At 46.4% G+C, this 13,507-nt stretch overlaps 1 protein-coding gene across 5 annotated transcripts in view; it reads left to right on the forward strand.

The window, feature by feature from the left end:
- Window positions 1-13,507, forward strand: part of wwp2 (WW domain containing E3 ubiquitin protein ligase 2) — a 59,869-nt gene that overhangs the window by 42,966 nt on the left and 3,396 nt on the right. For 4 of the 5 annotated variants that reach the window (XM_027272707.1, XM_027272708.1, XM_027272706.1 and 1 more), the window contains exons 12-18: window positions 680-761; window positions 1,823-1,951; window positions 3,238-3,316; window positions 3,881-3,952; window positions 4,282-4,370; window positions 6,541-6,700; window positions 13,154-13,287. In XM_027272707.1, coding sequence (XP_027128508.1) covers window positions 680-761; window positions 1,823-1,951; window positions 3,238-3,316; window positions 3,881-3,952; window positions 4,282-4,370; window positions 6,541-6,700; window positions 13,154-13,287 — 745 coding nt within the window. The remainder of the gene's footprint in view (window positions 1-679; window positions 762-1,822; window positions 1,952-3,237; window positions 3,317-3,880; window positions 3,953-4,281; window positions 4,371-6,540; window positions 6,701-13,153; window positions 13,288-13,507) is intronic. The other variant, XM_027272710.1, reaches the window with a different exon arrangement.

A 13,507-nucleotide genomic window follows, 5' to 3' on the forward strand; every position in this document is an offset into this window, starting at 1 on the left:
TAGTAAAAGTGGGGGGTTGGAGTGAGTCGAGGAGAAAAGCTAAGTAAGAGTTGCAATGTGAGCACTACTGTTTCTGGGCCCTCCACACACTCCTGTTAATGAGAAAAAGATGTCAGAGCGATGGAGGGAAGAGGAGGAGGAGGAGGAGGAGGAGGAGGAGGAGGATGGGGCACCATGAGACCAGCGGCCTACCGTGCACACACACACACACACACACACACACACATTTATACACACATACTGAATGTTTTACACACTTAGATAAAACTTTACTCAACGTTTATCGTGTTTCAGACGTCGTCCTTTAACTATTTGTCGCCTTTTTTCCTCGCTTCATATTTGCTCGAGGACTTTCAAACACACACACTCTTTCACACACTCACTCTCTCTCACACACACACACACACACACACACACACACACTTAGGTTTACCCCTGGTGAGGTATTCAGAGCAAGCCACAGTGAAATATCACACGGGCTCGCTGCTTTTCTATCACGGCGGTGAGATTTCTTTTCTCTTTGTCTCTCTCTCCGTCTCCGAGGCCACTCGTCAGGTGATCGCCTCTGTCTCTGCTTTATTGTAAAAAAAAAATTTCCTCTCCACACCACCTGAAACTTTCCCTCTAAAAGTTGCCGCTCTTGTTGTGTTTTTTGTGTGTGTGTGTGTGTGTCCCGCAGAGAAGCGTCAGGACAATGGCAGAGTGTACTTTGTCAACCACAACACGCGGACGACGCAGTGGGATGATCCTCGGACCCAAGGGTGAGACCGTGAGCTAGAAACAGTACTAACACGTGTGTGTGTGTGTGTTTGTGTGTGTGTGTGTGTGTGTTTGTTAGCGTGTGCGCATGCCTGCTTGTGAGATGTCGCTTGGGTGTTTGCTCGAGCCGTCGGTGGGAGCTTCATGATGTGTGCACGTTTCCCAGCGATGATCTCGATGTCCTGGAATATTACGGGGGAGTTTATCGAGGAACGTCTGACGCATCTTCTGAGTCAGAATTTATTTTGACAAACTCGACAAACATCCATCCAGAGAGAGAGAGAGAGAGATTTTTTATTGGAAACTATCCCTTCGATCCTATCAGCTGTTTTTTTTTTTTTATTTGATCATTTTCTTTCTGGCATCACTCTCTGTTTTTCTTTCTTCAAAACGCTCCTTCAAATAATTTTCCTCTCACCTCGCTTCATTCCGATTGAACCTCCGTCAGACAGTTAGTCGGTTTATTGAAAAATAAAAAAACTTTTACAGACTTCAATTCTGAAAGTGGCAGATCACCTTTGACCTCCTCCAGTTTGTGCCTCCTTATTTATTAACGCTGCGTTCAGGTCACAAAGATAAACACGCCGACCCGTGACCTTGTTCTGCAACACTTCTCGCTGCTCTGGAGGAATTTCAAACATCCTCAAAGACTCTTTCGACCAAACTTTCACCAAACAAACTAAACTTACTCGTTTTTTTTTACCCGTTACCGTTCTCTGTTGATGTTTGTGTCGTTTCTGGCTGCCTGGATAGAAACACGCAGGTTAAAAACTCTTTTCCGAGCAGCAGAAAGTGTTTTCGAGAGGCACAAACTGCGCCGAGGTTCAAATAATCCTGCTGCACTCCAAACCTGCCTCCAGGATCCTCGGCTGCGTACCATTTTTATACCATCGCAGGGTTTTTTTTTTTGGTTTAGATCCACAGGTTGGGTGGGGAGGTGTTGTCAGTTTCATCCCCCCGGTGACGGGGGTCTCCTTTCCTTACCGGTTCTTGGGACCGTGCTCACTGGCCTCCTCCTCCTCCTCCTCCTCCTCCTCCCCCCTCTCCCTCCTCCATGTTGCAGGATGATCAAGGAGCACCCCCTGCCCCCGGGCTGGGAGATGAAGTACACCGCAGAGGGCGTCCGATATTTTGTGGACCACAACTCGCGCACCACCACCTTTAAAGACCCCCGACCCGGGTTTGAGTCAGGGTAAATATTCCTCCCAAACCTGCTTTTTTTTTTTATGTCACAGACCGAGGCAAAGACATTCAGCTCATGGAAAAACACTAAAAATCAACTAAATCAATTTTTTTTTTCATTTTTGAAATGATTGCACGATGATTTTTGCCCTGGTCTGACATAACTGCACTGCAACTATTAATTTAAACTCCAATGAAAAGGGTCAAAACTCTCATCACCTTTTTATTTTTTATTTTTATTTATTTCTCTTTTGAGTTTTATTCATCTCATTTCTTTTCTCTTCGGGCCAGACAGAATGAACTGAAGCGTCACAGATATTTTAAACAAACAGCAGCATGTTCATGCAAACACACACACACTCAAACACACACACACACACACACACACACACACACACACACACACACACACACACCTCTTCCCCCTCAGCCTGTGGATGTTTGCCTTGAAGCAGTCTCAAATCTTACACCGCAAGAGAATGTGCAGATGTGCGACAACAGATCCACTGCAGACTGCGCTGGCGTGTGTGTGTGTGTGTGTGTGTGTGTGTGTGTGTGTGAGTGTGTGTGCTGGCCTTTGTATGTGTCAATGTTTTTAGCATGTGTGTATTAGCCCCGTGGCGTGTTTGTGCGCGAGCGTGCTGCATCTGCTGCTTTTTCGTGCTGATATTTGAACGTATTTTTAGGCCGGCGGTCGCGGAGGGCTTCTGAAAAACGCTCTTCGCTGCAGGAGTGTGTGTGTGTGTGTGTGTGTGTCAGTGTGTATGTGTGGCCAGCACTCTGCCGCTGTGGTCTTAATTTCCTAACCCAAACCGAGATGTGCCTGGCAGAGCGGCGAGCACAAACCCAACGCATTAAAGGCCTCCTTCTTCTTCTCCTCTCTCTGTTTCACTCTCTCTCTCCTCCCTTCCTCCCATTATCTAACTCTCTCTTTCTCGGTAGCTGACCAGGCACATATCCAGTGTGTGAGTGTGTGTGTGTGTGGTGGATTGGTGGAGCTTATACTAACACAGCTGCAGGCCCCTGAACTCACCTCCATCTCTGAGCCCCAGACGAGTCGATATTTATAGAGCAGGACGACTCGGTGTGAATTTAATATTTAGTTTTGAGTGTCTGGCCCGCGACCTGGAGACACGACGGATTCTTTAAGGAGTCCGCCGCCGCCGCCGCCGTCTGTGTGTCTGTCAATCAGCTGACCCGAAAAAACAAACAATCTAGTTTGACTTCCTGACAAGATTTAACAGTGTAAAATCAAGTGATCTCTCTCTCTCTCTCTCTTAATGTGTGTGTGTGCAGGTCACGGCAGGGCGGTTCACCCGGCGCTTACGACCGCAGCTTCAGGTGGAAATACCACCAGTTCCGCTTCCTGTGCCATGTAAGTGTTTAACACACAATAAAAAAAAAAAACTCTCACCTCCATCTGGATGCACATGGTTAGCTGTAGGGACTATTTCTTCGGTGGAAGCGCTCCGAGCTCTGTAAACAAACGTCCACTCGGCTCTGTTGTGTTTGGGCCGAGAAATCTTCGCCCGAGTTATGAACCGTACCGGTATCTGGCCGTGCGGAGAGTTTAGTCTACATTCATGCAGAGTTTGTGATGTCTGTCTCCACCATGTGCAGTGTCGATATAGGGACTGTTCCTTCTGTAGAAATGCACTTTTCAAGCATATAAACTAAACTCTGTTGTGTTTGGGTGGAGGCACATGAGCTAAAATCTGCAGGTACAGAATGTGATGTGACTGAACATGCCGCTTTAGCACAAGTCCTCGCCCGCGTTCGACTCAGAAAGAGTTTTATTTTTTGGCAAATGCTAAATGTCAACACTGAATCAGGTTTAAAGTGAGACTGTCAGCGCCGCAAGAGGCTTTTTACGAGGTCGGAAACTAGTTTCCGTATATATTCAGCAGCTCTAACTTCTTGTAATTTTGTCTCCGTGCAGTCCAACGCCTTGCCGAGCCATGTGAAGATCTCCGTGTCCAGACAGACGCTGTTCGAGGACTCCTTCCAGCAGGTCAGAGACACAAAAACACACACCAGATATAACCAAAAACACTTGATCGAGCTCGATTTGGCACTAAAAAAACTCAGTTATGTTAGTAAATGTTTGATGAAGGCGCAAATATTGATGTTTTCAACAGTTTTCAGCCTCGGATGAGTCCAAACATACCAAAAAAATACAAATACGACATCCACATCATAAAATCTGACACATTACAGCATCGACAATGTGCACACACGACGATAAAATGACATTTAAAGGTTCAGAATGTTATAAATATGAATATATTTGTCTATAATACACAGTTTGTATATCACAGTGTGTGTCTGTCTCGTCGTCAGATCATGAATGTGAAACCGTACGACCTTCGCCGCAGACTCTACATCATCATGAGAGGAGAGGAGGGGCTGGACTACGGCGGCATCGCCAGGTGAGAGCGACGACGGCGAAACAAACGCACCTTTTCTTCTCCTCACACGTTTTTATTGTTGATATTTGTTTTAATGTCGGTGACGGTGATGGTGTTTCCTCTCTCTGCGGCAGCCTCAGATCAGATTTTAAACGATCTCGAAGAGGCGAAGGTGTTTTTGGGATTTCCCTGTAAATCTTTTATCGTTCTGTCACTTTTTCGGGGAGTTCGGTGTCTGAGGATGAAGTTCCTCACCAGCAGAGGTCACACTGTAAATTGCTTAAATGTCGTTCTCCTTGTTCAACATCTCTGTCCTCCTCTCCTCCACCCATCACATGTATCCATCCTCCCTCCTGCCGTCCTCCAGGTCCTTCCTTCCTTGTATATGTTGTTATTTTTCTGTTGGCGGTGTTCTCATTTTTTCTTTTTTTTTTTGCATTGTGTCTCTGTCTCCGGTGTCACGTCAGTGGTTTTACCCTATGGTAGGTGACATCATGCTGTTCTACCACAGGGTAGAACCACGGACGGGATGTTGGGAGGTGTCTGCGTCCGTCAGTCCGTCCGTCAGTCCGTCCGTCAGTCCATACACCCCTCCCGCCCCTTCTCCCACCTGCCCACTCCCATTTCAAAAAAACAAAACAAACAAACCCCTCAAAGTGGGGGAGGAGGGCAGGAGCCTTGGGGAGCGCTTGGTTCTGGCGCTGCTGCTGCTGCTGCTGTTGGCGGGTCCTCATTCTCTCTAACATACATCCGTACAGTCTGTTTGTGTCTTTTTATTTTGTACTCTACCCTGTGTATGTATCCTTCACTTTGTGTGTGTTGTCCTCATATAATTTATGATGTGTTGCAAATGTGTTGATTCTGATTTAAATCACCATCCAGAGCATGTTTTTTTTTTTGTTTTTTTTAAGTCTTATTCTGATTTTAAAGCAATAAAAATGATCATTCCCTTCTCTTACTGAGAGTTAAATTAGCTTAGCTAACCACCCCCTCCTCTAAAGATAGATCACTGATTAACGTCGGTTTGTTTTAATCTGAGAAGAAAAACAACAACTCGTAGTTTCACGAGGGTCAGTGCAGAAGTAATATCTCCATATGATTTACAACTCACTCAAACTATCTTTTGGAAACTGTTTCAAAAACACTTTATTAGACACAGAAAACATAAAAACGTCACATCTTTATGTGAGGAGTTAAAGTTCGACGGTGTTTTGATGTAATGAAACAGCTTCCTCCCATTTATCAGCTCGACAGTGCAACATTCAGACATTCAGGGTGTTTAAAAAATGTTTTATTGTTTCACTTGTTTTGTATCATTTTCTGTGTTGGTCGTGTTTCTGTCCGAGGATTAAACATACTGTGATTATAGTTTTGTCTGTATTTGATACATTTGTCACCTGTTTTTGTCAGGAGTGTGTTATTTTTTTAAAAATTTGTTTTCTGTGTGCCTCTGTCTCAACACGATTTTCTGTTCTGACACGAAAATAATAATAAGGAACCCTCGATCTACGGTTAATATTAACAATAGTTACAACATTGACAAGTCAAGTCACACATAAATCTATGAATAAGTACAAGACAGCGGTCGTCTGCCTTTTAATATGAAGGTCAGCACGACTTTATCAAACTTAATATCCGTTAATAAATCACATCCACTAATCTGTCAGCAGAAGCCTGATGCTGTGTTCGTTATAAACCCTAATAAAAGTCTGGAATAGTCTTGTTTTGTTTTTGATCATTAAGTCGAAAATATGCTGCTAATACTAATTTCTCAGTCACTAGAAATAAAAAATCCTGTAGTATTATAAATGTCATCGCGCAGCCGACAGACAATGGTCAGTTTGTGTTTGGTCGTCTCAGTGGTGGAACGCAAACACTCGATTTCATGAGGAGAAACTTTAAGTCTGTCGTGTTGGATTGAAAACTAAAACTATTAAACTAATTAAACTTTAATATTTACAAAAAAAAGTTCCACATTTTTCATTTTCCGATCTCACTTCAGAACAGAAAATCGATCGAGACACAGAAACACAAATATTTCTGCACAGTGATGAAAGTAACGCCTCTGTTTACTCTGCTGAACCTGATCACAATCATTGTTCCAACATTACACACACATGTATGAGCATGTGCACCGACTCTCTGATCACGTGTTCGCGTGTTGACGTGTTGCCTCCTCTCGCCCCTGCAGGGAGTGGTTCTTCCTGCTGTCCCACGAGGTCCTGAACCCGATGTACTGTCTGTTTGAATACGCCGGCAAGAACAACTACTGTCTGCAGATCAACCCGGCCTCCTCCATCAACCCCGACCACCTCACCTACTTCCGCTTCATCGGACGCTTCATCGCCATGGTGAGCTTCACTCTGGAAAAGTTTTTATTAACCCCCGTACTTGATTTTAACATCTTTAGCAGGAAATGTCTCAAACTTTCTAACTATTAACTCATAACTTATTTTTCGTTTTGACAAGAAACACAAGAAGAGCCAAAAAACTGCAGTTCCTCAAACGTCCACTTAAGGCTGGCTCCAGAAGTGAGTCAGTCTCCATAAGTCCCCATGTTCAAATGTCCAACTTCACAGCAGAAATAAACATGTTTACAGCCTGGTACAAAAAACAGTTTTGGTCTCTGTAGCTAATTTCCCCGTTCATGACAACTGTACTGAGGGTGAATTTATATACAACTCACCTGTTCACATTATATTAAGGCTTAAAGTTATGCAGGATTAAGACGCTTTGACAGGTAGGTGTCCTTACAGGTGGTTTATTTGAGCCATGTCTTTGCCGTTATCTTGGCAGTCCTGCCTCCACCCTCCCAGCTAATCCAAAAAATGGTCAAAGAGGCGAGCTGAATGAAGCCTGGTTACTGAAACCAGACACCTGTAACGACACCCACCTGTCAATTAAAGCGTCCACGCTCTTAATCCTGCATAACTTTAAGCCTTAATATAATGTGAACAGGTGAGTTGTATATAAATTCACCCTCAGTACAGTTGTCATGAACGGGGAAATTAGCTACAGAGACCAAAACTGTTTTTTGTACCAGGCTGTAAACATGTTTATTTCTGCTGTGAAGTTTTGAACATGGGGACTTATGGAGACTGACTCACTTCTGGAGCCAGCCTCAAGTGGACGTTTGAGGAACTGCAGTTTTTGGCTTTGCTTCACAGACACGGAGGTGTGCAGACAGATTTATGAGTTGTTTTTAAACCGGTGACGCTGTGGTTACGTGTTGCGTTTGCCTCCAGCACTTTTTTTTTATTTCATTCTGAATATTTGTACAATTCAATAGTTTTTAACCTTCACTGACATTTACAGCTCGTACGATGATGTCTCTTTCTCTTTCTTTCTGGGAACAACTCCAGAGAGCTGTAAGCCCCAAAAACCGACACCCCTCCACCCTCCATCCGTCTGCCACCCCACCCCTCACCCACACCATGACCTCACTGCCGCACCCAGCCCACACCCGCCACCGCCGCCAGCTGCCTATATTTAGTCCGAAAATGCACTTTGCTGAGTTGCCTTATAAAGATGCTTGTCTCGAGGACCAAACCCCTCTCACTTCATTCTTTCTTTCTTTTTCCGTCTTTACCTCTCACTTTCCACTGACGGCCTCTCTGTCTACAGGTCTTCCTGTGTGTGTGTGTGTGTGTGTGTGTGTGTGTGTGTGTGTGTGTGTGTGTGTGTGTGTGTGTGTTGTAAAACACACACATGGTCAGTCAGGATACGGTAGGACAGAACAGTCCGTGACTGAGTCAGTCAGTGAGCGCCTGTGTTGTTCTTGGCTCATCGCGGCTCCGAGCCCTCTGTGGTTTTTATAACACACACACACACACACACACACAGACACACACACACGTTGACCAGAGATGATGTCTCGGTGTGAAGCTGTGTGAATTTGCTCGTTTAGTGTTTGGTCGCTGTGTCATGATTGAAGCTGAGCGCCTCGTTTCCACAAAATCGGGATAAAAGTTTCAGAATAAGTCAAATAGTTAGTTTGTCTCACAGACTGTCTAAAACCTGGACATAGTCTTTGTGACCACAGACTGTCTAAAACCTGGACGTAGTCTCTGTGACGTCCCCGAGCAGACTGTTCTAAAAACTGGACGTGAGTCTCGTGACATCCTGACAGGACTGCTCTAAAACTGTGAGTAGTCTCCTGTGACGTCCCAAGACTGTGCTAAAAAACCTGGACGTTATCCTTGTGAATCCCACAGACTGATCTAAAACCTGGATTCTTGACCAGACTTGTCTAACTGATAGTTTTGAGCATCCCCCCACAGACCATTTAAACTGGACTGTATCTTTGTGACGTCCCACAATGTCTAAAAACCTACCGTATGGTCTCGTGCACCCCACAGTACTGTTGTCTTAAACCCTGGACGTAGTCCTCTGACGTCCCAACAGACTGTCTAAAACCTGGACGTAGCTCTGCCTGAGTCCCACAGACTGTCTAAAACTCTGGATTCAGTAGTATTGTTTCGTCCCCAGCAGGATGTCTACCGCAATGAAGTCTGTGGTCCCACACGCTAATTACTATCTCGTGACGCAGACTGTCTTAAACCTGGAATAGTCTGTGACCATCCACACCTGTCTAAAAAACTGGACTAGTCTCTTCGGGAACTCCCACAGACGTCTTAAAACCTGGGAATGTCTCTGTGACGTCCCCAAGACTGTCTAAAACCTGCGACGTAGTCTATGCGTCCGACCACAACTGTTCTAAAACCTGGGACGTAGTCTTCTCCGTGTCGTCCCCACAGACTGTCCTAAAACCTTGACGTAGTCTCTGTGATGCCACAGACTGTCTAAAACCTGGATAGTCGTCTCTGTGCTCCCTACAGATACGGTCTAAAACTGGATAGGAGTCTTGTGACCACCGACTGTCTCAAAACCTGGACAGCAGTTCTTTGTGTTGTCCGAGACTTACCGACATCCTAAGTCCCAGGACTGTCTAAAACCTGGACGTATTCTCTGTGACATCCAGACTGTCTAAACTGGACGTAGTCTCTGTGACGTCCCGCAGACTGGTCTAAAACCTGGACTAGTCTCTGTGACGTCCCCCGGACTGTCTAAAACTCGGACGTAGTCTCGTGACTGTCCCCACAGACTGTCTAAAACTGTGGACGTATCTTTCGTACGTCCCCCACAGACTGTCTGAAACCTGGACGTGTCTTGTAAGTCCCCACAGACTGTCTCACAAACTGGACGTAGTCTCTGTGACCACGTGTCTAACCTGGAGTAGTCTCTGTGACCACAGACTGTCTAAAACCTGGACGTAGTCTCTGTGATCGTCCCCACAGACTGCTAAAACCTGGACGTAGTCTCTGGTGACCACAGACTGTCTAAAACCTGGACGTAGGTCTCTGTGAGTCCCCCACAGACTGTCTAAAACCTGGACGTAGTCTCTGTGACCACAGACTGTCTAAAACCTGGACGTAGTCTCTGTGATCCCCACAGACTGTTAAACCGGACGTAGTCTCTGTGAGTCCCCCACAGACTGTCTAAAAACCTGGACGTAGTCTCTGTGACCCCACAGATTGCTAAAACCTGCGTGCTTGCTACTCCCCACAGACTGTCTAAAACCTGGAGTAGTCTCTGTGAAGTCCCCCACAGACGTTCTAAAACTGACGTAGTACTGCTGAGCCCCCCCACAGACTGTCTAAAACCTGGACGTGTCTCTGTGACCCACAGACTGTCTAAAAAAACTGGACGTGTCTCTGTGACCCACAGACTTCTACAAACCTGACGTAGTCTCGTGACTCCCACGATGTCTAAAACTGGACGTAGTCTTGTGACGTCCCCACAGACTGTCTAAAAAACCGTGACGTAGTCTCTTGTGACACAGACTGTCTAAAACCTGAGTAGTCCTGTGATGCCCCAGCTGTCTAAACCTGGAGTAGTCTCTGTGACCACGACGTCTAAACTGGACTGTCTTTGACGTCCCCACAACTGTCTAAAACCTGGGACGAGTTTCTACTGATGTCCCCCACAGACTGTCTAAAACTGGACGTAGTCTTCGTGACGTCCCCCACAGACTGTCTAAAACTGGACGTAGTCTTTTGAGTCCTCACAGACTTCTAAAACCTGGACGTAGTCTCATGTGACCACAGACTGTCTAAAACCTGGACGTAGTCTCTGTGATCCCCACAGACTGTCTAAACCCTGGACGTAGTCTCTGTGACACCGACTGTCTAAACTGGAGTATTCTCTGTGACCACACGACTGTCTAAAACTGGATGTACTCTCTGTGACCCCACAGACTGTCTAAACATGGACGTAGTCTCTGTGAGCCCCACAGACTGTCTAAAACCTGGACGTAGTCCTCTGTGACCCAACAGACTGTCTGAAAACATTGACGTAGTCTCTGTGACCACAGACTGTCTAAAACCTGGACGTAGTCTCTGTGACGTCCCCCACAGACTGTCTAAAACCATGGAGTGTTCTGTGACACCGACTGTCTGAACCGGCGTAGTCTCTGTAATGTCCCACACAGCCTGTCTCAAACACCTGGACTGTCTCTGTACCGGTCCACACAGACTGTCCTAAAACATGGACGTAGTCTCCGTGACACAGACTGTCTCTAAAACTCCGCTAGTCTTGTAACTCCCCCCACGACTGTCTAAAACCTGGGTAGTCTCTGTGACTCCACAGGACTGTCAAAACCTGGACTTAGTCTCTGTGAGTCCCCACAGACTGCTAACACCTGGAGTAGTCTCTGTGACACAGACTGTCTAAAAACTGGAAAAGTCTCTTTGAGTACCCCAGACGTCGAAAAACCTGGACGTAGTCTTGTGATCCCCAACAGGACTGTCTAAAACTGGACGTAGTCTTTGTGATGTCCCACCCACCGCGACTGTAGTAAAAACCTGGACGTAGTCTCTGTTGACGTCCCCCACAGTGCTGTCAAACGGACGTAGTCTCTGTGACGTCCCCACAGGACTGTCTAAAACCTGGAGTAGTACCTCTGTGACCACAGACTGTCTAAAACCTGGATAGTTCCTGTGGACCACAGACTGTCTAAAACCTGGGACGTAGTTTCTGTGACGTCCCCACAGACTGTCTAAAACCTGGACGAGTCTTCTGTGGACGTCACCGCAACGACTAGAGCTGTAAAAACCTGGACGTATCTCTGTGAGTCACCTGACAGACTGTCTAAAACCTGGACCGTAGTCTCCTGTGACCACAGACTGTCTAAACCAGGTCGTCTCGTGACCACCAGCCTGTCTAAAACCTGGACGTACTTCTCGTGCAGTCCCCCACCAGATGTCTAAACCTGGACGTAGTTTCTGTGACCCAGACTGTCTAAAACTGGACGTAGTCTCTGTGAGTCCCCACGACTGTCTCAAAACCGATCGTAGCCGTTCTGTGCCAGACTGTCTAAACCTGGACGTAGTCTCTGCGTGACGTCCAGTACTCTAAACCTGGACGTAGTCTCTGTGACCACAAGACTGTCTAAAAACCTGGACGTAGTCTCGTGAGTCCACCCACAGACTGTATAAACCTGGACGTAGTATCTCTGTGACGTCACACCCAGACTGTCTAACCTGGACATGTCCTCTGTGACTTCCCCGCGACTGTCTAAAACTTTGGCAAAGTCTCTGAATGTCCCCTACAGACCTGTCTAAACCTGGAAGTAGTCTCTGATACCAACAAGGGGACTGTCTAAAACCTGGTCCGTAGTCTCTTGATGTCCCGACAGCTGTCTAAAACCGGACGTAGCTCTTGTGCTCCCGCCAGAACTGTCTAAAACCTGACTAGTCTCTGTGACGTCCCCCACGACTGTCTAAAACTGGACGTTAGTCTCTGTGACTCCGCACAGGACTGATAAAACCTGGACGTAGTCTCTGTGAATCAGACTGTCTAACCTGGACGTAGTCTGTGATGTCCCCACAGACCGTCTAAAACCTGGAGTAGTCTGGTAAGTCCCCCACAGACTGTCAAAATGACTGTCGTCCCCACAGATGTCAAAACCTGGGTAGTCTCTGTGACTGTCCCCACAGACTGTCTAACCTGTCGTAGTCTCTGTGACATCCCCACAGACTGTCTAAAACCTGGACATAGTCTCTGTGACATCCCCACGGACTGTCTAAAATCTGGACGTAGTCTCCGTGATGTCCCCACAGACTGTCTAAAACTTCTACGTAGTCTCTGTTACGTCCCGACAGACTGTCTAAAACCTGGACATAGTCTTTGTGACGTCCCAACAGACAGTCTAAAACCTGGATGTAAACCTGGACGTAGTCTCTGTGACCACGGACTGTCTAAAACCTGGACGTAGTCTCCGTGACGTCCCCCACGGACTGTCTAAAACCTGGACATAGTCTCCGTGACGTCCCCCACAGACCGTCTAAAACCTGGACTTAGTCTCTGTGACCACAGACCGTCTAAAACCTGGACGTAGTCTCTGTGATGTCCCGCACAGACTGTCTAAAACCTGGACGTAGTCTCTGTGACGTCCCACACAGACTGTCTAAAACCTGGACGTAGTCTCTGTGACGTCCCCCACAGACTGTCTAAAACCTGGACGTAGTCTCTGTTGTGTATGTTTCTGTAGCTTCACGTCTCTCAGCTGGCTGGCTCCTTCATGTTTCCTGTAAAGGTGACTGGATGTTAAAATGTTTCCAACATTCGACCGGGCGTGAAACGATCCCCGGTGAATCATCAGCACAAACAGAGTGACCGAGGAGAATATATATGTGGAGTAAATCTGAACCACATGTCATGGTTTATCGACCTGACTCTGGGTTTCTGTGAATGTTGAGCGTTGAAGACCGGCTGACGTTCCTGTGATGTTTACCTCCCCGCAGGCGTTGTACCACGGGAAGTTCATCGACACCGGCTTCACGCTGCCGTTCTACAAGCGAATGCTGGACAAGAAACCGACGCTCAAAGACCTGGAGTCCATAGACCCTGAGTTTTATAACTCCATCATGTGGGTCAAGTAAGTAACACGGAGTGGATCAGTTACCTCTGAGTGTCGTCCAACTGTGGTACAGGAGCTCCCTCGGGTGGTGTGAAAATATATAGATTTTTTTAATTAAATGAAACATTTAAAAGTATCAAAATACTTTGAAGTTTTGCCTTTCCTATAACATTTTTGTTTCAACATCAGGCTGCTGTAGTCACGTTCATACTGAGCTAAAATATGCTTACACAGGTTT

Source organism: Larimichthys crocea, chromosome XXI (assembly GCF_000972845.2).
Source record: "Larimichthys crocea isolate SSNF chromosome XXI, L_crocea_2.0, whole genome shotgun sequence".
Taxonomy (NCBI): domain Eukaryota; kingdom Metazoa; phylum Chordata; class Actinopteri; family Sciaenidae; genus Larimichthys; species Larimichthys crocea.